This window comes from Perissodus microlepis, chromosome 15, assembly GCF_051167445.1.
Source record: "Perissodus microlepis isolate ML-2025 ecotype Zambia chromosome 15, ASM5116744v1, whole genome shotgun sequence".
NCBI classification, from domain to species: domain Eukaryota; kingdom Metazoa; phylum Chordata; class Actinopteri; order Cichliformes; family Cichlidae; genus Perissodus; species Perissodus microlepis.
The window spans coordinates 23,860,733-23,886,508 of record NC_140475.1 but is presented as its reverse complement, the minus strand read 5'-3'; the positions used below and the strand labels follow the sequence as shown (position 1 = coordinate 23,886,508).

Sequence of the window (25,776 nt, the reverse complement as noted above, 5' to 3'; positions counted from 1 at the left end):
GGGTCTCTTTTTGCGGCGCTGATCTGTTCTGAAAAACACCACGAACACGTGGAGTCATATCTCAGCAGTTGCATAATTAATTCACATTTTCTGCTCGGCTCCTTAAACAGAAATTAATCATGGATGGGGCTCCGCTAATGAGGAAAAAAAAACAAAAACAAGGTTTCACGTCCGGAGCCACGTTTGGTCTCAAAAGGTTTTTGGACCCTTTACTAATTTAAATCACATACGATGAGAAGAAACAAAAGAATCACGACATGAAAAAATCAACAAGGTCTCAAGTTACATTCAGCTGGAAAAACAAGAGGTAATTAAAAAAAAAAAAAAGTATTTGTAAATATTGGATTTAATTCGGTGGAATAATCGGACACCCATGCATGCAGCCTCGTGGTGAGAGCTTGCAGCTCCTTGTGCGAGTTTCTCTTTTTCACCCTCCAATAACCGCATGAAGACGACGTAAACAGCAGCTTTTAAGTCGGAGCGGGATCACCAGCTAGCTGTTAAGACGGAAGCGACACACCTGTGAGATTTCAGTGTAATCATCAGGATCATCAGGAATGCATAATTACAGAGGAATTAAACTTGTTCTGGGGAGGCAGCTTTGAACAAACAAACAGAAAGTCCTACCTTTCGGCATTTAAACCCTGTTAAAGTAGTATTAAGGCCTCATAGTTAGACTTGCACACATGTTACAGAAATGTTGGAAAACAACCAGATGTGATCATTTAGCATGATTTTTCGTCTATGCATAGGGTTCAATGCCCCGCCCCCACTGAGGAACCAAAAGCCAGCGAGAACAAAAACTCATCAAACGGAGGAAAAACAAAAGGACAGTTGAGGAGAAAAACAAAACGCCGTTCACGTCGAACGCCCTGGAGTCAGAACCTGTGCAGCGTGCCCGCACTCCATCTGTGTCAGGTAGCTGGTGCATTCGTCCCTTTGTTTGCAGCGCGAAGCCCCGCCTCCGGGCCCCGTCACTTGAACATGCTCTGCAGCATGGCCGTGGCGTAGGTGGGCCGCGCCTGCCGGCTCTCGATGGCGCTGCGGAGGTACTGGATTCCGCCGCAGCGTTCCCATATCTCCTCGAACTGCCGGGGGAGGATCTCGGCGCCCCGCTTCCTCGAGAGGCCCGTCTCCTCCAGGCTCAGCTCGCACATCTCCATGTCGTCCTTTCCTGTGAGAAGAAACGAGTCAGAAAAGAAAAAAAGACGTGAAACGCAGTGATGAGGAACTCAAACAAGCCCAACTGCACTGTCAACAAAAATGCTTGCAGAATAGTTTCACACTGGAAAACCACCACGAGTCTGTGGCAATAGTTCACATCTCTCATTTGGAAGTTTTACTTAACTGAGAGAACCAAGTGCAGACGCCTGTTGTATAAAGAAATGTATTTCTCTCTGGATAGCAAAGTTATTTTAGCCATTTTTCATCTTTCAATGCATTCATTTAATTATTTACTATTTTAGATCCTCTCCAATTCCAAGTTTGCTCAAAGTTTAATACAAAGTTAAAGAATAAATTAGTTAAAGTGTGAAGCAGCTATTAGTCTCAAATAGAAAAACAATGGGAGAGATGTCTATGAGAGTTATAAACCCTTTAAAGAAAAATATAAAAGTTGTGTTAATAATAAATGCCACAAAATAAATGTAAAGCTAAATATGATTGCATATTTACAAAAATCTGTTTGATATTTAACAAAAAATATCAAACAAATAAAATGTTGAATGCTAACATCTTGTACACATTTCTTTGTTGTGCATATTGTTATATAATGCTAAACTAACGTTCGTAAGGTTAGCAGCCTTAACAGCCTTTGTTTAAAAAAGTTAATTTTTAACTTCCTCTAAAATATTTTGTTACTACACGAGAATAATGTTGATAATAATGTACTGATACAGTATATTTTTTTACCATGCTAATAGCTCAAATGTATGTACTTAGCATGTTAGCATGCTAATATACTAAATGTAAAAATGTTGTTAAACTGCACCATAAACTAAAAAAGATTTTTATCTCTAAAATGGGGAGAAATTATGGTGGTATAATTAGGCATTATTGTGAAACATGTTGACAACTGACAAAATACCCAGAGCTGCTGCTAGCATATCTAAAATGTTAGCTAAAAATAACGTCATCTTAGCTAGAGATTATGTAAATGGGGTTTAAATGTGAACAAAGGGGAAAAAAAACACAATACAAAGTTTTTCTAAATATTTCAACAATAATCTTTTTTTAAAGATGTGGTTGCTATCTACTTTTACATTAGAGGCTTAAACACAGCCAAAGTTTCAAATAATGAGTTAAAAGTAGCTAAAAGTAATTTTGCTTCATTTTCAACAGGAACAGCAGACAAACATCGTGACTGCCGCAAAGTACGAGCAGTACAACTGACAAGCTCCTGGTGCTGCCGGCAGGCTTCCAGAAGCTGGCCAATTAGATGTTGGGGGGTCTTTAAAGGAAGGGCCCCCTCAAGGAGACAAACGCTAATACAGAGCATACTTATACTCAATTTCAGCTCTTTTAGCAGACCAAACGTTCCCAGTTAGTGCAAATACACCTCTGTAATACTAAAAAAACTATATAGCAGTACAACACTGAAAATTAAAAACCAACAACCACCATTTTATGGGCAGAAACATGAATTACGTGTTTAGGCTAACTAAACCCTCTTCAGATATACTGAAGGGCATCCTAAAAGGCCAATATTTGATCATTCAAGAGTCTTTTGACCTGTCAGTTGTGCAAAGCTGTTCTACTAGAGTCCCAGAATGAAAATGGCCCTGAATGAGCATAATACTGCCTCTTAATATCTGAAATCACAGAGTGTTTAAGACCCACTTTAACAGTCTGAATTAAATCTGTAGCCCTAGAAGCATACAATGCCTTTAGTCCACCAAACATATTCAATGCTTGCAATTTACATTCAGTGTGTATCTGCAGCTGTTAAGGCAATAACAAGTTGCAGCAGTGTGCTCTCCGAGTGTCATATGAGGCAGTTACTCACCCACATACTGACGCCGTCTGAACACAGCGGCTGCAAAACACCAGCTATTTCCCTACGATATGAGCTTTCTGAGACCGACGACCTCACAGTGTTCAAATCACACATCGTGCACAGCCGTGACTCGCTTTCATAAAGCCTCAAACCCACAGACAAGTGCAGCCCTCAGAGCCAAATTAAAGTTGAGAAAAATGCTGCTAGGAGTTGTGATGTTTGAACTCATCAGCACACATATGCTCAGACAGGTGGGTGAACAAAACAAACGCTTCGTTTTTTCCTTCTTTACTGTTGTTGTACTCGTCATTTGGTACAATCTGCGATTTTACAGCTTGTTCTGACACAAACACTCACTCAGGCGCTTTCATTTAATTTGGCAAATTGTGGGAGGATGCAGCAGCATCTGTGGATATCTGTTATAATCAATAGAATACAAATATTACACTTTGCTCTGACAAATGTTGGAGTTTCAAACCTTTTTTCTTTAATGTAACTGGAAAAAGATTCCAGATTGTTTTTCTTTGAAGTGCTCTGTATAGAGGACAATTAAAGAAATCCCAGGAACACTTTTAACAATTCAAATGCCTTTATCCCCAGTTAAACATTTACTTTCATAAAATCTCTTTTAGACACGGGAATTAAAGAGCAGCATATCAGGCCAATCAAAGGAATAAATTTAAGTAAAAACTGAATGTTATCGACAAGAGAAACTGTTGGAATGAGGGAAATTTCTGAGGGAAAAAAAAGGAAGGCATTCCTGAAGGCACATATTCAGGAGGCTTGCAGCTGGATAGCGTAGTGGTAAGACTGCACGGCTTTGGAATGGGATTCGCAAGTGCGATTCCCACCTGGGGGCGCCTGTATCCAGTAAGGGTCATAGGCTAGACCCTCTCTACAGACAAATATGAAATATGATAAATATGAAGTGAGGTGTTGAGGAAAATTGACGGCGAAACAAGTAGTGTTGCAACATTTGGAGTATTTAAAAGTAGAATGGGAGGCAGCGCCTTCAGTTTTCAGGCCTCTCTTCTATGGAACCAGCTTCCCGTTTGGATTCAGGAGACACTCTACTTTTGAGATTAGGTTTAAACCTTTCCCTTTTGCTAAAGCATATAGTCATGGCTGGATCAGCTGACCCTGAATCCTCTCTTAGTAACTCTGGATAGGTGTAGGCTGCTGGGGGATTCCCATGATGCACTGGGTGTTTCTTCTTCACTCCCTATGTGTTAATCGACCTCTCTGCATTAAATAATTCTTGTTATTAATGTGCAGAGTTTTTCCTTCCCACTGTCGCCAAAGTGCTTGCTTATAGGGAGTCATATGATTGTTGGGTTTTTCTCTGTATGTATTATTGTAGGGTCTACCTTATAATATAAAGTGCCTTGAGGCGACTGTTGTTGTGATTTGGCGCTGTATAAATGAAATTAAATTGAATTGAACTGAATAAAGTCATGTAGAATGAAAACTGCAGCATATCGCTCTAATGTTCTGATAAAAGCTGACGCGTGATTTCTGGCATTCTCGAAGGAGAGCTCGTCAAATCGCGGTTGATGATTCGTTGCACGGGCCTCCTAAAAATAAAAGCCTCTGCGTCTCTACGGAGAACGACCTGACGGTGCATTATGACTCGAATATAATCAATCTGCTGCACTCGCACAAAGTCAAAATCTTGAACATTGATTAACAGCGAAGTGCTGCTTCTGATTTCATTTCTTTCTGTGGCTGTCGCAGAATCAACTCATTGATTTTCCTCTCCACCTCCACCCTTTCTTCTCGTTTTTTCTTCTACTCTTTAACTGCTTGTTTCCTTATGCCTGTCACTCACTCTGTCATACTGTGATGCAGCCCAATGGGTGGTGTAACTGTGTTTAACTTGGTGTATATATATGTTGTTTCATTTAGTCTGTAGATGGATAGACTCTCAAAGAACAGACTAACCCGGCCACTGTCGACAAACACATGTGTGCAGAAATGTTTCCAACACAGGTGAACGTATCACGTAAGGTAAAAACAGAGATTTATTTCCATGCTCATGCTCAGTCTTTGCCTCCCTCAGATATCTGTGTTGTACTGACCTGCCACCAGTAGGATTGGGTGTTTATCGGGATGCAGCTCCATCTGCCTGGCGATCCAGGGTCCGTCGAAGTGCGCATACCACCAGCCCTTCTTCTTGTTCAGGGGGTCCTTGTACTGGTCGCTCGGCCGGATGAACGGGATGCGGAAGTAGCGCTGCTGCCGGTTCATCGCCACCTCGTACTGCCGGGCCGGTATAGGTGGAGCTGGGTTCTGCTGGGCTGTTGATTGGATGCAGAGGGAAATATATATATATATAAAAAAGTTAGGAGTCTTTCATAAATCAGAGACCATGTTTACATGCAGTAGCCTGGGAAGTGGTTATGGTAAATGTAGCTTATCCTGTTTCCTGTTTATCAACCTGTGCATTAACTTATGAAGCAGAGTAAAGACAGAGTTCTTTGCAGACTAAAGATAGACAAAAACATGTTGTTGTTTTTGTTTTTTAATAGTTTTCTACTTGGAGATGAGGGTAAGAATTTCAACAAACCACACTAAGGCTCAGAGGATGTTTAAAACTTTAGTTTTTTTGCTTAATAACACAAAAGAAAAGGCTGGAGTTGTTTTTATCTGAACTTACTAATTCTAATGTTTACAGCTTGTTTCAGTGTTTTAGCTAAAAGCTGCTCGGCCTCGTTAATTATGTAAGAGACACAATAGTGAGTTGCAGTGAGCATACAGACATTAACAACAGCTGCCTGAGCACAAATTACATCTGACATTAATCTCAAACTGGACAGTTTAAAGGAATATTTTTGCATTTTATTCAGTAGCACTCCAAACAGCAGCGACCGTTTAGATTAGCATAAAAACTGGAAAAGAGAGGCTGATCCTGGTAAATAATAGCTACCTTCAACCTCCTGTGAATGTCAGTAGATACAGTTTTACATACATTTAATCTGACAAAATTTAAGGTGTTTTAAAGGCACATCTAAAGCCGTAGGGGTGTCATTGGTAGCTTCGTAACCTTCAAGTTTGTCCTTTTTTCTACTAGATCTGGTTACAGGATGCAGCTTTGTGTTTACCAGCTGACATGAAAGTCTTTTCAGGCAAACTTGCATATACCAAATCTGCAATTAAAGTACATAAAAATGCAAGTGATTAAAAAAAGCTTGACCTGTGTTGAGTTTAAATGATCTTGTTCTTGACATCAACACAGCACTGTAAGTCAGAGGCTGCTTGACCTTGCGTCAGTGTTCTCCTAAACATACTTAGAAAACAGGAAAAACTTTGTATCAATAGGTAACTTCACATCTGAGCAGACAAGTATCACATGTGGAGTTCCCCAAGGTTCCATCTTGGGACCCCTTCTGTTTAACATTTACATGCTCCCACTGGCACAGATTATAAAGAACAACAAAATAAACTACCACAGCTATGCAGATGACACACAAATATATATCACAATGTCACCAGGAGACCGAGGCCCTGTACAGGCTCTTGGTAAATGCATTGAGGAAATTAATGACTGGTTGTGCCACAATTTTCTCCAGCTAAACAAAAACAAAACTGAAGTAATAGTCTTTGGTGCCAAAGAAAAACGATTACAGTTCACCAGAGAACTTCAATCTATACACCTAAAAACCACAAACCAGGCGAGAAATTTGGGTGTAGTGATGGATGCAGACCAAAACTTAGAAAAACACATTAAGACAATAACAAAATCAGCTTACTATCACCTCAAGAATATTTCAAGGATAAAAGATCTGATGTCTCAACAGGACCTGGAAAAACTAGTCCATGCATTCATCTTTAGCAGGCTTGATTACTGTAACAGCATCTTTACAGGTCTACCTAAAAAATCAGTCACACATCTACAGCTCATTCAGAACTCTGCTGCTCGAGTCCTCACTAAGACCAAAAAAGTGGACCACATCAGTCGAGCTCTGAGGTCTTTACACTGGCTGCCTGTCCGTCAGAGGATAGACTTTAAAGTTCTGATGCTGGTCTATAAAGCTCTGAATGGTTTAGGACCAAAATACATCAGTGACCTCCTGACCCAGTATGAACCTTCCAGATCCCTCAGGTCATCTGGATCCGGTTTTTTATCAGTTCCCAGAGTCAGAACCAGACACGGAGAAGCTGCATTCAGCTTTTATGCTCCATATATCTGGAACAAACTCCCAGAAAGCCTCAGATCAGCTGAAACACTCAGTTTATTTAAATCCAGGTTGAAGACTCACCTGTTCTCAGCTGCATTTGTATAAAACACCAAATCCACACTTTTAAGCTTAAATTTCAAAACTTACATTTTAACTACTGATTTCATCTACTGTTCTGATTTTATCTACTGTTTTTTTTTAATCAATTTTAAATCATGCTTTTTATTTGTTTTTTAATGTCTATGTAAAGCACTTTGAATCACCTTGTTGTTGAATTGTGCTATATAAATAAACTTGCCTTGCCTAAACGATGGGAATCTCAACACAGGAAGTTCAGACAAAAAGTAAAATCTCTTTTTCCAGCGGTCATCTCCATCAGTGCACTGAGTCATCTTTGAAATGCATGTAGAGTCTGACAGGCCTGCACACTTTTTGGATGAAACAAATCCAAAAGGTTTGTCTGCTGTTTGTGAGGACAGCAACCAGCATAAACTCAGGACGGGCTCATATCTGATTGTTGCTTTTGGCTCTCATGCTTAAATTTTACCCTGCGCTTGTCTACGATTCACATGGACTCCTGACCATGAACCTTCTACCAAAATGCTGCTTTATATCTACAGCTGTTAATACACAGGTCAAGGCTCAGGAACAGGACTAAACATAGAATCTCAATCAGCACAACCTGGTCAAATGTTTGATCTCCTTTTCATATTTCCCATTAACCCACAGCATGTAAACATGAAGCCCCGTCTGCCGTACCCCCATTAGGTCTGAACAAAGAGCCCATTCCCTGGTCTCCATGTTTAAGTGCAGTCAGTGAGTCCTGCTGTTAGAGCTGAGGAGGAAGAGGAGGAGGGTTAGAGATCACAGCAGAGCTGGTGGAAGAGCAAAGAAATCAGCGAGACGTGAAGCAGATGCCAGATGTTTACGAAGGGGTTTGCACACTCGTGAGAAACATTTAAAAAACTATTTGCATCTTTCTAAAAAGTGGAGTGTAAAGTAATACTCTACAGAGATTGAAGAAGCTTCTCTACGTGATAAAGGACATTTAATCTGCAGAAAATCACATTTCAGAAAGAAACTCACAAAATAAAATCTAGTTTTCGATTCACGTCAGCTCGTGTTGATATAAATTGCCTTTTTGTTCCATTTCTCAAGCTGACAAATGGAAGAAAAAGGCAAAGTGTTATTTTAAAACTGGTTTCAAACATCTTTAGGTCTGTCTGGTTTTTTGCAGCGTTTCAAAAAAAGTGAGAAAACCATCTTCTACAAAGCAACGCTTTGTTTAGCCGTCACCTACAAACCACCTCAGAAACCAAGAAAGCAAACTTCACCTCCAGGCGTCAGCAAACTTCAAAAGAAAAACGCCAAAAAAGAGGGGAAAAAAAAAAAAATCAGCTTTCTTTGTTTAGAAGAAGCAGCAGAAATGGAGGTTTATCCTTCAGAGAGGTACTTGTGCTGAACTCCCTGCTGCATTCACTCGGCCTGTTGATTACTGTTTGTCGTATTTTAGTACCCGAGGTGACTCAACGAGGGGTCGAGAGGAGGGTTCAGGCTTCAAGGCTGACGAACGCACAGGATAGCACTGACAAAGGGTGGAACTGGTTTCTGTGAATGAATTGCTGCACGCTGCCGTGTACCACGTATGAATGAACAAACTGATGAGTGACCCAAGTCTCCATCTGCCTTTGGAATCATCAAAGTAAGGTAGCTGACGTGTTCTTCCAGATGTCTTCATTGGGAGCAGTTCTGGAACGTTACAGTGAGAATGAGTCCTCGTCATCCCTGGACAACATTGTTGATCTGCCTCCATCTGGGCCTAACCCGGCTTACCCACACCAGATCCATCTCCTTCAGGTCGCCATCACAGTTCCATGATGTTTTGGGCCGACGTTCGTTTGTGTTTTCCAGGTGGTGTCCAATTTATGGTGGTAAGCGCACCACGCTCTGGCTATTTGTGATGTTGTAGGGATTGATGTTGTGGTTATGTATTATAACCTCTGTTCTCAGGTTGCACTGCATTGACTTCTAGATGGGTTGGAGTCTCTGAAATGAGCCTGTAATTATCTAGTTTCGTGCTGTACAGTTCTTGCTGATGAGCCATGATAAGTGACACTCTTTACTTGGTCAGTGGGCCATCGGTAACTGCGAATAGTCCATCTGTGTTGGTTCACTTTGCTTTTGGAGGAGCTGATGTTTGCTGCTGCAGATTTAACCTTTAAGGGCAAAATTCAGCCTTAAAATCCAGATACTTGTTTCAAGACTTTCCACATTTTCTCCTGCTTTACAGTCCAGAACATACAGTCCAGACGTCAACAGCTTCACTTGCTAGCTTTAATATTGTTGAAGAGCTTCTTAAATGACTGAGAAAACTGTATTAAAAAACAAAACAAAAACAAAAAAACCTCAGCAGGAACAAGCAATAAAACATGTTTTGGTTTCCTCTGGCTGACCTGACCTTTTTTCCCAGTGTTTTTGAGTTCAAGTCTTGATGACATGATCTACCTCATCTTTAGGGACAATTTCGAATGTATACCTGTTAAAATAAACCTCTTTGGTCACTCAGAGTTCAATCTCCCTGTTGTGCCTTGCTCAGCTGAACAGGCTGTCGTGTATCTAAACTCTTCATTAAGTCTGGAGTGAGGGGAGTGAGCCATCTGCTTCACTGATGACTTCTTTTACTACATTTCTCTTCCGATCAGCCGGCGTGGCGGCCTTTTCCTCCCGTCACAGCGCAGTAAACATGATGCTATCATCCCTCGCCAAACAGAAGCCAACTACCCTGAAAACCCAGAAAGCCTTCTGTCCTCCTCTCCCTCCCTCTCCTCTTCCTTGAGAAGTCCTTTCTGTGGGAGTATCAATAACAGCAGCCTAAAGAGCTCGCAGGAATATCATCCACTCTTTATCAAAGCGTTATGGCTGTCGGGCAGGCGAGAGCTGGCACCAGCACGCTGCTCGTAAAGACAAAATGGTGCTTAAAAAAGAAGCCCAAATAATGTCTCAATACAGGCAGCAGTTGCTACGGAAACCCATCCACCATCTATTTCCTACTCCTACCACAGAAAAAAAGTACGTTTACTAGCGAAAGCACAAGCCTGAGGCCAGCAGCGATCCCAGGGCTGAGCGGGAGGGGAGGAAGGGGTTAGTAATGGCGGCGGGGGGGGGGGGGGGGGGGGGGGTAAAGTAGCATTACACACTAGAGGACCACTTACATGCTGTTTTCACAGGTGGTGCATGATCTGAAAGTAAACATGCCAGGTTACACGTACACACACACAGGAAGTGATGCAACACTGACACTTTATGATAACAGTGATGAATGAGAACATGAGAATGAAGACATGAACACTGACGGTATCAGAAAGCACCGCGCTTCGACATCATGTCTCAGTCAGGTGTTAGTGAGGCGTGTTCAGCAGCGGCAACGAGAAAAAGGGCGACACGGAGGAACGGAGAGTCGGATTTTTTACACGTAACTAAACATAAATATGCGACTCATCAAATCTAAAACTTTTGGGGGCTTTAAATCTGCGTCTGCATTGCATCTGCTCCATAACCTGTTGCACATCACATCGATGCAGAGCACGAGAACATGTACTGCCGCATTTGTTCTGCCGTTTCCTCCGGTTTTAGAATGAACCAGTACCAACATGATAGAAACCCCATCGCCTGGTGACAGGCAGCAGGCTCTTATACAGACTACATCTAAAGCTCTACGCAAGCATAAATCATCATGATGGTTCTGTCGACACTCTGGTGCAACACAGCGGTGCAGCACCACGTGTGGAAAACTGACACACGTGGTGCTAATGAGTGTGGATGTTAGACAGAAAACCAGAGAGGGGGTTGCTCACGTCAAAGACCCTGGGAGTGATTTGGGGATCGGATATTATAAATACATGTCATCACCTTCACACACGGAGCCACAGCCACCGTTAAAGCCGGATCTTCTGGCGGCTGCACATGTCACACGTCCGGAGTCGAAGCAGCAGCAGGACAAAAGCTGCGACTCTCACATGGACGATGAGGGATAAAAGAGAGTATGCGTGTGGGGGCTCGTGGACCAATCTGTAGTCTGAGCAGAGCACAAAATAGACAGCTCTGAATAAGAGCTCTTTGTCGTCATGACAACTCAACGTGTGGCACAAGGAAATGAGGCGATGGCGGCGGAGAGGTGAGAGACGGAGTCCATTTGATCGCCTTGTTGCTGACTGACAATCACGGCAAGCTGTCAGTGACCCCGACAGACCGAAGTGCTTGTCTTTATAAAGTCTGGCATTCAAATGAAGGCATTGATTGGTCAGAGTCCGGCACGGTGAATCAGTTTCAGATTTTGGAGACTTCAGAGGTTTAAAATCACTCAGAGGAATCTTTAAGGTCAGAGGATCTCATTTATAAATGTGCACAAACCAAATCCGTCTCACCGTTCTGCACAAATCTGAGACTCCTTCACATCCAAACAAAAGTCGACCTGCTACAGACCGTGACACCGAGACCGTGACATGGTGATGGCCGGCTGCTGACAAATGTTATTAGTGGCAAACACTGAAAAAAACATTTTTAATATAAATATAAAAGAATATTTGAATCCTTTTTGGAGCCTTTTATCAAACCGTCGTCACACCTAACTTCCACCTCGTACATCAATTCAATTCAATTCAGTTTTATTCATACAGCGCCAAATCACAACAACAGTTGCCTCAAGGTGCTTGGTATTGTAAGGTAGACCCTACAATGATACATACAGAGGAAAAATCCAACAATCATATGACTCCCTATGAGCAAGCACTTTGGCAACAATGGGAAGGAAAAACTCCCTTTTAACAGGAAGAAACCTCCAGCAGGACCAGGCTCAGGGAGAGAAGGGCGGTTACTGTAGAGCATCTTCACTGCTGACACACTTTGAGGTAAACGTGTTTCTTTGTGTGAAATGGCACTGTAGACTTAAACAGCGAGCACATGCCTGTTGATTTAGAAAGACTCCCTTCCACACACACAACAGTAATAATAATACTGTGCGGTGCACATTTTAATGGCTACTGAGGTAACGTCGTGTCACGGGTCTAAGAACGATCCATGAATGAGGCCCGATGTGTCTCAGCCAGCTTTAAAGGAGAAAGCTAAAAAGGGAAACGAATATCTACACACCAACACTGAGACCAGCACATGTGTGCTTTCATCTTCACGCGTATGTGACCTCTGACCTGCAGGCTGTTCAAGGCTCAGTGTGTTTCTCTCTTCCTGTAAAGCTTTGGGTTGTTTCCTTCCTTCTTCCTTTTCAAGTGTAAGTTTAAACATAAAAGAGAAAGATTAAATGGGTGAGAGACCTTTGTGGCCCTAAGGTTATACAAAAGGAGTTAGAAGTGTTCAAAAAATGTTTTTGAGGTACTCTTGAGCAAAGAGTACCTCAAACTGCAAACGAAAGAGCTGTTTTTGTACCGAGTGCATGAAAAATGCAGAAAGCGTTTCACTCGCTGTGGGAAAAACACAAAGAGAGACAGGCTCCAGAGGAATAAACGCTGCAGCGCCCGTCATACCGTAGTCGGTGACAGATTTCGGTGCTCGCTGCTCTGTATCGGTGTTCCTCTTCTTGTTCTTTGACTTCCAGGCGTGGTAAACTTTAAGCCGGCGGTGGAACTCCTCTCTGCAGGCGGCCAGCAGCTCGATGTCTGGAGGAGACAGGATCAGAAAATCAGGCAGAAGAAATACTGACAGCTTCTGCAACTAAATTTCAGAGATGTACATCGATTTGAAAACTGGAGAACCTGAAAGAACCGAGAACTTGGACGAATCTGTGTAAAAGTCATATTCAAACAGAGAACCATGAATCTGCCAGGAGTCTGAACCCCGTCGTTCTGGAAAAAGCAGTGCTGTCCTTCTAATTTCATCAACTCCACCATTATATTTAATAATAGTTAATAACAACATGCACTGAAAGCTCTTGTGATAATTACATATTGAAAGTGGGCTGGTTCTTGTGCACCGCTTTTCTACTCTGAGCACTCAAACTTTACACAGCTCGCCTCATTCACAGTTTCACACAAGCACTTTTTCACGGCTCTTTTTATTTAGGTGCTTTCTAACTAACATTCAAACACATTCATACTCTGATGCATTGGAGACCAATTTAGGGCTGGTATCTTGTCCTGGGATGTTTGGCATGCAGACTGGAGCAGACAGGAATCAAATCAACAACCTTCTGATTAGTGCTGGCTGCACATCTTCCTCCAATCAGCCACTGAGTCATCAGGTTTGAGTTCAAGTCGGTGTTAAAATCCGAGCTCTGTGCTTACCTAAGTGGGGAAACCATTTCTTCACTGAGCTGGCTTTCACGGTTTCTGTCATGTTGAAACACCAAAGAGGGCGAACACAAACTGAAGCAGCGCACGGCTGACCGATTTACTGGTTCAGACCTTTTCTGTGGATGTCCGACATCCCGTCAACCGGGCTTAACGTCTTACTGCATAAACACAGAGGCTGCAGTGGACCAGGTGCTGGGAATCCATATTAAACAGAGGTTACCTGACATTAAACTCCCTCATTCATGTTTTCTTGAGGCAGCACACGGTGTTTGCCTAAAGGCTGTATCAAATAAAGGGATTATAGCCTTTTAATAGGCAGACACAAGTATAAGGACGAGTAGCAGCTACCATAAGACGTAGAAGGTCACTGAAATCCGGGCCTTGGATGGCAGACGTGACAGGCCCAGTGACAAGATCGCCCTCAGTGACTTCCCCGCTTGTTTCCTAAGCATTTAGGATGAGAAATTCTCCACAGGGTTAAAGGGCAATCAGGGCCATGGCCACTAGTCACCAGCTGTTAGAGAAAGCACTGAGTGAAGGTTGGTTTGCCTTATCTGTGGCTGTAGATTTAAATTCTCCAGCTGGGTTTAGGTTGCCTGATTGCTAACATTTTGGAAAAACAAATCTTCTCTGTAGATTTTTATGTACATAGATGTTATTTATGAACTTTTTAGGGTACAATTATACAGCTCTCTATGTCCACAAACCTTTGGCCATAAAAAGTACAGTTTGTTGACAAAAAACATCCACATTATTGAACCGTTAAAACTCACATAATTAATATTGGCAGATGGACCAACTTTTGTTGATTCCCCCACACACGGGGCTGATGTTCATCTCAACATAATCAATGCAGTGCGCACGCCCCGAGAGAAGACAGGCAGCAGCATTAAGCACACATTTCATCTGGACGATTCAGATAAATGACTTCAGTAATATATAAAGAAAGAAAGGAAATAAAGAAAGAAAAACACACACATTCAATTTATCATCCAGAGTGCGAAGGCTAACAGCGAGCAATGAGATGCATAATGCACACTAAGTGCTTAGGTAACGCCAGCCGAACAAAATACACTTTGGAGACAGACGAACAAAAAACATCCGCTGTTTGTTGAGGCGAGCGGAAACCTCTGCAGAATACGCCGAGTGTCAACAGGCCCTCGATGCTGGACTTTTTTATTCTGCTGCTCGTGATGATCCGTAGCTGTGGACGTGATCGCATCAGTATGCGATCCCCTCCTCTGTCTGGGGAGGTGAGCGGCCTGTTAAACGCTGACCGAGTCATTCTATGTGTTTATATGCGGCCGCCCGCAGGCGACTCTCAGCACATTCATTTCAGAGAAGCCGGCGGGCGTCGACCCTCCTTGTCCCAGTCCTCCACGCTTCCTGCTGCGTGGATAAGGACAGGTGATCTCTGAGGTTAAACTGAGAAAGAAAGAGAGGAAACAGGCGGATATTCTCCTCTTGGCTGTTTTCTTTAAGTTTAACTTTCTTTTATAAGTGAATCAAAATCAAACCAAGGATGAAAGTTTGTTCGTCCACTATCAGAGTCCCCTGATTGGATGTTCCACCTCTTGTACATTGAGATAACGGCTCCAGGGATGGAAGACATGTTTAGATCTTAGATAAAGCAAGAACTGCTTTGTGTATTGATGACAAAAGCTACAATTTTACAGCCGTCCAACTGAGCAGTCACACCTCAAACAGGGTTCTGAGGCTTATTAGACCACTTTCTTCCTAATGTCCAGCTTCTGGTAGCCTGCTGAGGGGCAAAGCCAGCACCTATGGCCTCTTTATCCACCAGTTGGTATGGAAGCTGAAGAAAAACTGGAAGCCTGTTAAGTCAAATAATTTCTGAATGGGAATGCCCAAACACCTGAGACCAGCTGTCAGCACCGTGGTGGAGGGATGATGGTTTGGGCGCCTTCCAGTCACTGAGTGGACCATGAACTGTATATCAAAGTACTCTATAGACACATGAGGCCATCTGTGCCACAGATAAAGCTTGGGCCAAACTGGGTCACAGAGAAGAACAATGTTCCCAAGCAAAGCAGCAAATCTCCAGGAGAACGGCTGAAAAAGCAAAGAATCAAGATGCCTCAACAGTCCGAAGTCCAGACCTCAACCTGATTTAAACGCTGGTGCAGGACCTTGACAGAACTGGACATAAACAAATCCCTGCAGACCTCAATGAACTGATGCAACACTGTAAAGAAGAGTGGACCAAAGTTCCTCCACAAAGATGTGATAGTATGACTTTTTTCCTCACCACATTAAAGGGTAAAAATTTGGCCTTTTATGGTAGAAGAACATTCCTGCTCTTGTCCTTACAGCTAAACCAGCAAATCAGCCAGAGCAGCAGTTAAAACCAGCAGCCTCGCTGCTATCATTACATAGTAACTGAACATATTGCTTAAAAAGGACCTATATAGACATATTATATCTGTATTTGTTGCCTTTGGGTCTCTTTCCTGTCTGTGCAGGTCCAAACATGAGATCACACTTTTTTTTTTCCTCTAACATTTTTAAATTATATAACAACAATTCAATAACAGTCAAATTTGGCACAGGTAACACATTCTACATATTCATCAGCCGCTTTTTAAATGTCAGTGTAAAGGTTGAGTAGGTTCGACACTCTGATATGTTACAGTGATATCACCTCGTACTGAAATTCTTCTGTCTGACAAAGCAGATGTACCTGCTACAGCTGTGGTATCATCACGATGAGTTTGGCTAAAAGAGTTGTCCTCTGTTCTGCTCGACCGGCAGTTCACTCCCACACGAGAGAAGTGGTCATAAAATGAAGCGGCGTTTACAAAAATAAAATTAAGTGGTGTGGAAAGCGAGCGGTGGCAAACAATTCTGTCAAAGCTGCCCATTTGCTGGAAACAAGAGGAGTGAACTCTTCACTCAGAACAAACAGCCTTTACGACCATTTAGCTATTCTCAGAGCGAGGGTAAAGGAAGACCATGGGGTCGATAAAAATAACAGTGGTCTGTCTTCTTAGGGAGTGTGAATACAATCAGCAATTCCCATCAGATTTCTATCCGAGCGCGCTGATAATAGAAAAAAGTTTAAAAATCAAAAATCAAAGAGCTCATCCTCTGAGGAGTATGAACATTCTGAGAAAATTAGGATTTTTCAAGTCTGTCAGTCAAATTGAGCCATTTTAACCCTTTAAGACCTACCATAGAACCAAGTCCGCCAGAGCTTATATTATATTTTTACATGTTGTAGTGCCATTTTTGGGAGCATTTCAAGTTGATATACATCAATACAACCATTATAGCCCAAATTTTAATAATATGTCTGCATTAAGTGCATAATAATTACATAAATTGCAAAAAAGTGCAATAAACTACAAAAAAATGTAAAATTGTTTTTATTTTTTAACATATATTTCTAGTTAGAGAAATTTAAGAGGTTTATCCCTCAAAACTGTAAATACAAAAAAGTTGCACAAAATAGTTTCCCCCACAGGAAATTTATTTTGAGTGTCTTCATAGTTTTCTTTTTGAAATACACTCAAAAACGAAAATAAATATTATAATGCAAATTTGCAAAAAAAGCAGCATATGCATCAAAATAAACTATTTCCAGCAGTGCAATATGAGTCCTAAGCATCCCAGAAACGACACAGAAAGTCATAGAGTCAAACATAACTTTTAAAAACACCAGTATAGGCTCATAAGGCCCTGATGGTAAAAAACTACATTTCTGCAAAATGACGTCACTTCCGGTTTCGGGCAGGACATGATGGCAGACATGCGATAGTTCACACTGATGGACGTAGGAAGTGTTACAAACAGCTGATTGGATCGGCAAAGTGTGTTTCTGGAATATTATGTTTTTGTTGCTGCAAGTGCTTTTTATGCAGTTTTTGCAAAGCTATATGTGGAAGGAAACTGTGACCTAGGACAAGCTGATGGCATAAGATGTAAGTACAACTCCTCTGGTTTCATATGCAAAAAAAATTATTGCGCTAGCTTACGTGGTTGCAGTGCTACCGGGATTTAAAAATAGTTACGCAAAATGGAGCGTGCCTGCTCTGACCGGCTTTAAAGGGTTAAATCTATTTCGCCTCACAGCAGTGCTGGAGAAATGTCTACCAGATCCATTATTAATCCTCTGAGGACCAAGAACAGTGACTTTAAAAAATTTAAGGAGAGTCTGCTCAGTTTCCAGAAGAAGTCCATCATGAAAGTAGCTTTAAAGTACCAGTGAGAACAGAGGAACAGAGAACATCAAATTTAAGGAAAATGTGGACATAAAGGTCAGCGTTTAAGATAAAGTTTAGGAATTTTAGAAGACATAACAATGGACATTACAGGTTCAATAAAATCTAAAAGGTTCAACCTCTGGGAATATGAATATACACAGTAAATATGTCCATTACATATTAATATTTCAAGGCAAGGTAAAAAAAAAGCTTATTTATATCATTTACAATCTTAATCTCTAATCTGACAGGCTGAAAAGTTGGAGTTGAAAATCACAGATTTCTGGTGATAAATTATTAAAGAGATCTTATTTTGAAAAACACTTCTTAAAAGGCAAAGTTTGGACTTGATTCTCCCGACAGAGCAAAATGCACAAGGTCAATGCATGAAACTAATTCAGCTTGAATGTGGCACCAGGGTGAAGCTCCCACTGTGTCCAAAATGGGAAAGGTTCATCCTTTGGGAACGTTAAGGTACTCAATATGTGTACTGTCAGTTATCTGAAAAATTTCCCTGCAGCTGTCAAGCATCAACCTCTGGTATGTGGTTCATCCTCTGAGAAGCTTGACTATCCAATAAAAAAAAATTTAACGAGTGAAAATTTGTCTTTGTAACCCACAATGGCACGTAGAATGTCTAGTTTATGCTTGGGGAAGTGTGGATAGCCATTAAATAATGTCAAACAATTATCTTTATTGGAAAACTATCAGCGCAACAGTAAATAAGAAAACACTCACCACATGAGGTATTGATGGCGTCACGCAGCTCAGCATACTTCCACTTGCTCAGCTCGTACTTCTTGGTGCCCACAGCCGCCTTGGAGGCCTGGACCTGCGGACCTCTAATACAGGAAACAGAAGAAGGATGCAAGAGGTGAGCGACAAAGACCCACAGCCGGGAACTGTGGGGGACCGTCAGCAGGTGATCATTTCCACCGACACCACACCTGCGGACCTGGAACTGAGTTTACTGAGGGGGTCGCTGTTAGGGTCATTAAAGGACTGTGCCATGCACCCAGTTGGATTCTTCATAGGTTTTCCATCCATCCATGATATAAAAGTCACAAATTTATTAGGGAAGAAACATTTACGAGTTGTTCTTATTGTGCGTATTAGTCAATTATTTATTTATTTATTGGCCTACATGGTTACCTGCCTCCAATCTCCACTGGCCCCTTTACATGTTTGAGTATCTGACTGGGCACCAGGTTGGTTTCTGTTATACGGCTCTTAAACTTCAATCTAGGGTTTCCCAGAAGTCTCTAAGAATTTGAAACGTGATAGCCATCTATAGATGCGAATTGTTTCAGCTAAATATTAAAGGCTTATTGTTGTCAGCAACCCAGTGAAGAAATCAAATTATCAAGTCTTTGTTCAACGTACAGGATGGGATCATTTATCTCAATCTTAAAATACTGAGACAAACTTCAGTCATGTTTCAGATTTTAAAAGTCCTGAAAAGAAGCTCTTTGTGAGGAATTCTGGATCAGGTCCATTGAACTGAGGTTATTAGGCTTCTCTAGCTTGTACAGATATTAGATTAGTTAAAGTGGTGACTTCAGAGGCAAAGGATGATACAAGACCTGCAGAACATTCATTTATAAAGACCTGAAATTCTGTAATTAATGGTTTTATTATTATCTGGAACTGATCTGCTAATGCTTTATAGTGTAATCTGTAACTAAGAATGACTTAAGTTGCCAGGTTGTAGAAAAAAACCCTCATCCAGCATTAAATTTTGATTTCTGTTTTAGCTTTTGAAAGCCCCCAACGGGCCTGTTCGACCATTAATCTTCAGTAAAGGAGCCGCAGGATATCTGGACCTAAATCCCATTTATAACTACACGCTTGATGGATTATTGCGAGGATCAGATTTTAATGATTTCTTATTAACATTTATAATTTTGGGTCCTGGAGATAAATGATCGCACAGCCCAACAGCGGCATCTCAGAAAAGAAAAATAATGCGGGGGAAGGTTTTCTACATCCAGGCAACTCAAATGTTTTCTTCTTTTTTCTGATGTGTGAAGCATAAGTGGGACAGTTATTGATCATTAATGAAGTTATGGTGTACAGCAGTTTGGTTCACATTTCAACCGTTTGCAGTGAAACATGGCTCACAGGCGCTGGAGCCCGGAGGTAGATATGTTTGCCCAAAGCAACGATGAAAAAACGGCTGAATTGATGGAGATGAACGGCCTTAACTTTTGCACAGAAGTGATGACAAACCACGATTTGTTGGCCGGATGTGTTCTGTAACGCCTGATTGTGACTTGAATAGTTCATTAGGGTGCATGGAAACACAGTCAGTGACGCACCCCACACAGTAAACTCCACCCAGGTGAAAGTCACCAGGTGAGACAGGAACCAGTTTTCCACGAGGAAGAGAAGCAGCGCCACGTTCTTTAGACAGCTGCTGGTTCATTATGAACGTCAGGGTGAGGAAGACTGAGGGTGTCAGACAGCAGCGTTATAAAGAAGGAGAGGACCAGAAGAAGAACAGAAGGTGTGAGTACATCATTAAAATGCATGCTGTTTCAGTCTCCAGGAAGCCACACAGCACCTCCATTGTGCCGGCGTGTGGCCGTCACAGCGTGACGGCTCGCTCTGTTAAATTATGAATGACCGTTTGACAGCAGAGAACAGCGGCTACCCTCCAGCTGCTCGCTCCTCTGCGGCGCTGCTGACAGGCCTGATTAATCCGTGACCGGGATTTGCCCTTTTTAGAACGCCGGGAAGTTGGAGGCGGGACCCCGCTGCTCCTCTAATCCTATTGGATCTCATGTTTAGCCCGAGCTGGGCCTCGGACCCAGGGTTGCTGAGCGTGTCTTCACAAGCACGTGGTGACTTTGGCGTGCTAAGCGGCCAAGCGCTGCAGTCACCTTCTGCCCCCGCTTCCTGTCGCCAATTAACCGCAGACAGGCGGACACGGGAAGCAGGGACTGGCACGGCTTCAGCTGACATCACTCATTCACAGCAGCGTGGATGCTGACAGGAACACGGGCAGAAAACAGCGTATGCTCGCAGTAATCTGACGGGACCGGCAGTTTAACCTGCTATAGGTTAAAGGTGAAAACTCTCTGTGGTGGAGTTTCAGGAGGAAGAATTTGAACTCTAAATCTCTGTTAAAGTCATGGCTTTACATTTTTGGGCAGTAATTCACTGGAACTCGACTTGCTCCTTCAAAGGAGCATGCGTTTCAAATTGTGTTTCAACTGTGTTTCATCTGCAGAGGTAATTACAGAAAAAAGCTGTTTGTGTGGCTGAAGATAAAGATCTGGAACTCTGTACTGCATGCTTTCCAGCATTAGGATCAAAAGGTGGACCACCTGAGCAGCACCTGCCGGAGCACATGCACTGTATCCTTATCTCATAGGTCCAGGTGTGATTGTGCTCTCAGCTGTTTGCTCTGCATCACCCTCCTTTTAACATCCAGTCAAAGACCAAAGAGAAAAACCTTGAAGGAGATTTATTCAGCTCATTCCCAGCTCCATGTTTTTATTCCTGGACTCCAACAGAGCAGCCCTTTGGTTCATCCTCTGTTTGTAACATTTTAGCTCCTCCCACTTTGAGCCAACATTCTTCTGACTGGCTGCCCCTCGTTAGAGAGTAAGTGGGTGGGTTTTCTAACCATATTAGACATATCGCCTCTATAACATCTTCAAGAGGCAATAGAAGAAAAAAAACTGTTGGAAATAAAGCATTTGGACCCTGTTTTAAAACAGCGCTTTGAGAGAAAACAAACTACTTTTTTATGCTTCCAAAAATCCAAAACATCTAAAAAGGTTTTCTTAGTAAATATATTTTAAAAAAACTAGAAAAATATTTAAATTTCCTAATAAATATTATTATCATTAACATATCAGGACAGTAAAGATGCAGACATTTAGATCAAACTCATTTTGTCTTTGAAATGATGAAGTGATCATTTCAACGTTTAAAGCTGAGCTGGACTTTTAATAAGCAGCAGCATAAAATCCTCCACTAACTCTGCATTGTTCTGAAAGTTACAGCTTTTATCTGTAAAATCTTAAAAACAGGAGCAGCTGGAGCCTCTGCGGCGGCCGGGCGATGGAGGCGGGAAATAACAGCTGGGTGACATTTAACAAGCCGCGGCGTCCCCGTGTACACGGCCGACTTTCAAAATCACAAAAGAAAAATAAATCATGTTCTTTACAGTGGAGGCTAAATAGTTATTATTAACCCTCTAATCAACACTGTTCAATTTACTTTTGATCATCAACAATCAAAAAATGATTCAGTTTTAGTTTTTGTTCAATTCTCATTAAAATTTTCTATTAACTTTGATCAAAGAGTGAGTTGATTGGTCATTGAGGTGTGATCCACATAGACGATTTCTACCCACCGAGCCAGAAGTTCGGACATTTCCCTCGCCATTTCCTCCCTAAAAAGCACGATGTTAGGATAAACTGTTAGTATGCTGCCGAGACATTTACTACAAAATACTTCATCACCATCTTTTTCACTAAACAGGGACAGCAGGTAAGTGAAAGGAAAACAAAGGGAGGGTTAAAAACGAAGAAGAAGGAAAAACAGAAGTTGGTGTTCATGTACTTCGATTTTCAAACAGCTGAAACTACAACACGACACTTGTTCACACTTCTCGTAATGTCACAGATGATCAGAAACGGAGGAGAAGCTCATGCTACAGTCACACTGTGTGCAGTGATCATGTGATCTCGATGCCTTTAAAGACCGGGAGCAGGTCTGCAACCACTCAACAGCCAGTCTGCTATTGGTCTGGAACTGAATGTGGCCATATGATCAATAATAACTGGGATAAATCTGGGAATATCGCAAGTCTGTTGCTGTTTGCATACACAGAAATTCAATTCTGCTGCTTTCACACAGGAACGTAACCATCCGAGTGGAGCTCCTCTTAAACTGGTCTAAGAGTGATAAACCGGTATCGGTTGGAGACATTACTGGCTACAAGCGAAAGATCCTGTGAGAAGACGGGAGGAGCATGTGATGTAAAAACTAGCAGATCGAACATGCAGAGGTACCTGCTGGGCGACGCCGCTGAATGAAGGAGCAGCTAAAGGTAGCTTTCTGTTTGGAGACAGGTCGACTCACATTAGGCTGAGACATCACATTCGACCAATTCTTTGTGTTATTTTCACTCTAGTGTGACGGAGACGTTACTTTTCCTGTTTGCTACAATTAAACTTTCTTTTTGTCCACGTTATAAAAGACCAGGGCGGTCCCTACGGTGCCTACAGCTCGACTTTCTGACTGCAGAAGCTCTGAAGCCTGCGAGCCTGCAGACCTCCACCTTCATCTGATAATTCTTCTCATTACCAACATGATAAGCCTGTGCACGGACGACCTCGTTCACTTCAGAAACATGTATTCATTATGTCGTCTCTGGTCACACGTTTAATGGTCCGAGCCTCCTCCTGGGTGCGAGCCATTAACGACGCTCCTGTGATGTTTACACGAGTCCTTATTAGGCATTAAACGGAGGAAGGTGAAATCAGGCAGGAAGCAGCTGCTGCAGTTAAAATAAAGCAAAAAAAAGGCGCAGCAGGCGTATTTATGTGGCCGCTGAGCCATCAACTAAACGCTGTCACTCCACGCTGAGTCCAGAGGTTCAACTGGCAACAAATCAGAGGCCACGACAGTGACGCCTGCACTTCCTTCCTACTCAGGTGCCCTGGAGCCATGAGAAGATGAGCTTAGCTTAGAAAATAAACAACTTAACTTCACAGTTATTGAGCATGAAACGTGATGCGGACAGCCAGTACAGCTGCTCTGAATCAAAACGCACACAGCCGACGCATTTAAGAGAATTTTAACTTCCAGAAGACAAAAGGAGAGAAAGTCAGGTGAGAGGAACGGGAGGAAGGAGGCAAGGATGCCAAAAGAAAGGAGGTGAGGGAAAGGAAAGACTACATGTTTAAGTTCATAACTGACACTGTAATGTCTTTCATTTGGATCTATGAGCTCTGACACAGACTGATGTGTAGAAACAATCACATACAGGGCCTTTAACTCACTCGCTCTTCTCCAGACATCTCAGGCTGTAAATCGGCTGTTTTCTCACACAGTGAGGTCAGGTGTGTTTACGCCCTCGCGCTCTACTGACATCCCAACTTGGTGCTTCATGCATGTCAAGCTTCTTCTTAAAATCTTGTGTTTTTAAGGAGGGTTCAGCTTTTAGTAGCTGAGACCCACTGCTGAAGGATTTATTCGCTGCTTTAACTCCCTGCACACATTCAATTTTGTGTTGTTTCATTTTTTCACGACTGCAGATGATTCAAAATGAAGCAGCTAAGCTTCTAATGAGGTGCGAGTCACATTCACAAAAGGCTCGGTGACCACACAGGAAGTCACCGGGTGAAGCAAATGTTTATCTCGGCAACCGGAGCCAGGAATGTCCACAAACTGCTTTCTGGACGTGAAACGGAGACCTGATTTTAAACCTGAGGCGTCTGTGGATCAGCTCCACAGCTGATCGCAGCTCTTTAAACTCCATATTTGCCTCCAGGTCGCTGTGATCATCTCACAACTACTTCTCTCCTTTGCCGTTTTTGTAGGTGTTAAATACTTACACTTAAAGAAAGACATCCTCCAAGTTTTATTCTTTTAAAGTCATATTTTTATGTCCAGATCAACCTGAGATAAAACTGATCATGGCAGCCCTGCTCAGAGGTTTGAATGTCTGTCTTTGATTCTTTTGTCTGCATGTCCGTGATGACTCTTTTGGTCAAATCTACATCTTTAACACTGATGATGCATGTGCAGGTTTTACTCTGTGATGTGGAGAACAGAACCCGAACAGAGAGGCCGGGTCTACGCGGCAGATCCACCCGCAGTGCAAAGCGCTGTGACGCAGTGCTCCAGGGAGGTCAAACAGTTTGATGTAGCCACTAACAAAGCCGAGTCACGGCGTGAAGCATCAATTTCAACTTTCAGAGAGACTCGGTACACGTGTCGCTTCAGGCTAAGTGAGAAGAGTGATCGAGGCCAAGGCCACACCGAGTGCTTTATGTCTGGATTCGCCGCTGTGAGCGCACGGCGGCGTCGCACGGTGCCCTGAAGCTGTCTGAGGCGTGTGGTGTGACAGGAAACCTACATGGTCAAGCTCTTGAGCTTTGGGGAGGCAGCAGCAGCGGCGGCAGCGCTGTAAACAGAGGATTACAGGATTATAACGGAGCAGCAGAGCACAACATAACAAAGCAATCAGGGAGGCGAAGGTGATTCCTTCCCCCGAGGCTCATCAGGAAATCATTCTCCTTCCAAATTGTGATCTGAGGACAGGCCTCAGATTCATCAAACTCCTGAAAGTCACAGCTGAAGGAAAACTAATCTGGACTAAAACCTGCTTTCAGATGCATCTTGATGATCTGGAGGTGAAGTAGAGGTGGGGCTAGAGAGCAGAGATTTTTGCACAATTAAGTTTTCGTTTCTTTTTTTGTACAGAAGATTAAAATCACCTGAATTATCTTTGGATGTTTTATTTCATCTATGCTGCAATAACTAGCAGACAATTCTCCAGTTAACCTTTGACCTCTGATCCGTGTATGAAGTGTGACTAATTCCTGAAATGTTACTGCACTGAAACTTAAAGTCTGAAATTGAACCACCTGACTCCAGATCTTCAGCGATGAGCGACGTGTTTCTGTAAGAATCTTTGTGACCAACGTGGCAGCTTTTTTAAAATTATCCTTTAAACGTGTGAGTTCTTAAAATGTTATTATTTTGTGCATTAAAAAAATGAGCTTCTGCTTTATTTCTCCTTTGTTTGGTAATTATTCTTTTTATTTCTTTTATTTAAAACTGTCTAACATCAAATATCAATATCCGTATATATCAATGAAAATACACCAATATTACTTATTTATTAAAAGTAATAACACTTTTAGCGTTTCCAGGTTGATAGCTTTTGAATTATTTAATTACAGAGTATAGATCTGAGTCATAATTATATTTATCTGTCTGATTGTGTTACCTGTAGGTGTCTGCATGTCTGGTACACCAGTAGGAGTGCATGTTTGGAGTATTTTACTTCTACTTTGTCTCTTTCTATGGCTGTAAGGTCGTAACCCTCAGAA

At 42.2% G+C, this 25,776-nt stretch overlaps 1 protein-coding gene across 5 annotated transcripts in view; it reads right to left on the bottom strand.

Annotated features, from left to right (window-relative positions):
* Positions 1 to 865: 865 nt before the first annotated feature.
* Positions 866 to 25,776, bottom strand: part of LOC146372213 (unconventional myosin-VI-like) — a 125,889-nt gene continuing 100,978 nt past the window's right edge. For 2 of the 5 annotated variants that reach the window (XM_084954440.1, XM_084954442.1), the window contains 5 exons: positions 18,437 to 18,540; positions 12,711 to 12,842; positions 10,386 to 10,412; positions 5,074 to 5,292; positions 866 to 1,174 (listed from right to left, as the gene is read on the bottom strand). In XM_084954440.1, the coding sequence (XP_084810566.1) occupies positions 975 to 1,174; positions 5,074 to 5,292; positions 10,386 to 10,412; positions 12,711 to 12,842; positions 18,437 to 18,540 (682 nt within the window). In that variant the 3' untranslated portion in view covers positions 866 to 974. Of the gene's footprint in view, positions 1,175 to 5,073; positions 5,293 to 10,385; positions 10,413 to 12,710; positions 12,843 to 18,436; positions 18,541 to 22,064; positions 22,104 to 24,797; positions 24,846 to 25,776 lie in introns of all 5 variants that reach the window. The other 3 variants (XM_084954441.1, XM_084954443.1, XM_084954444.1) reach the window with 2 other exon arrangements.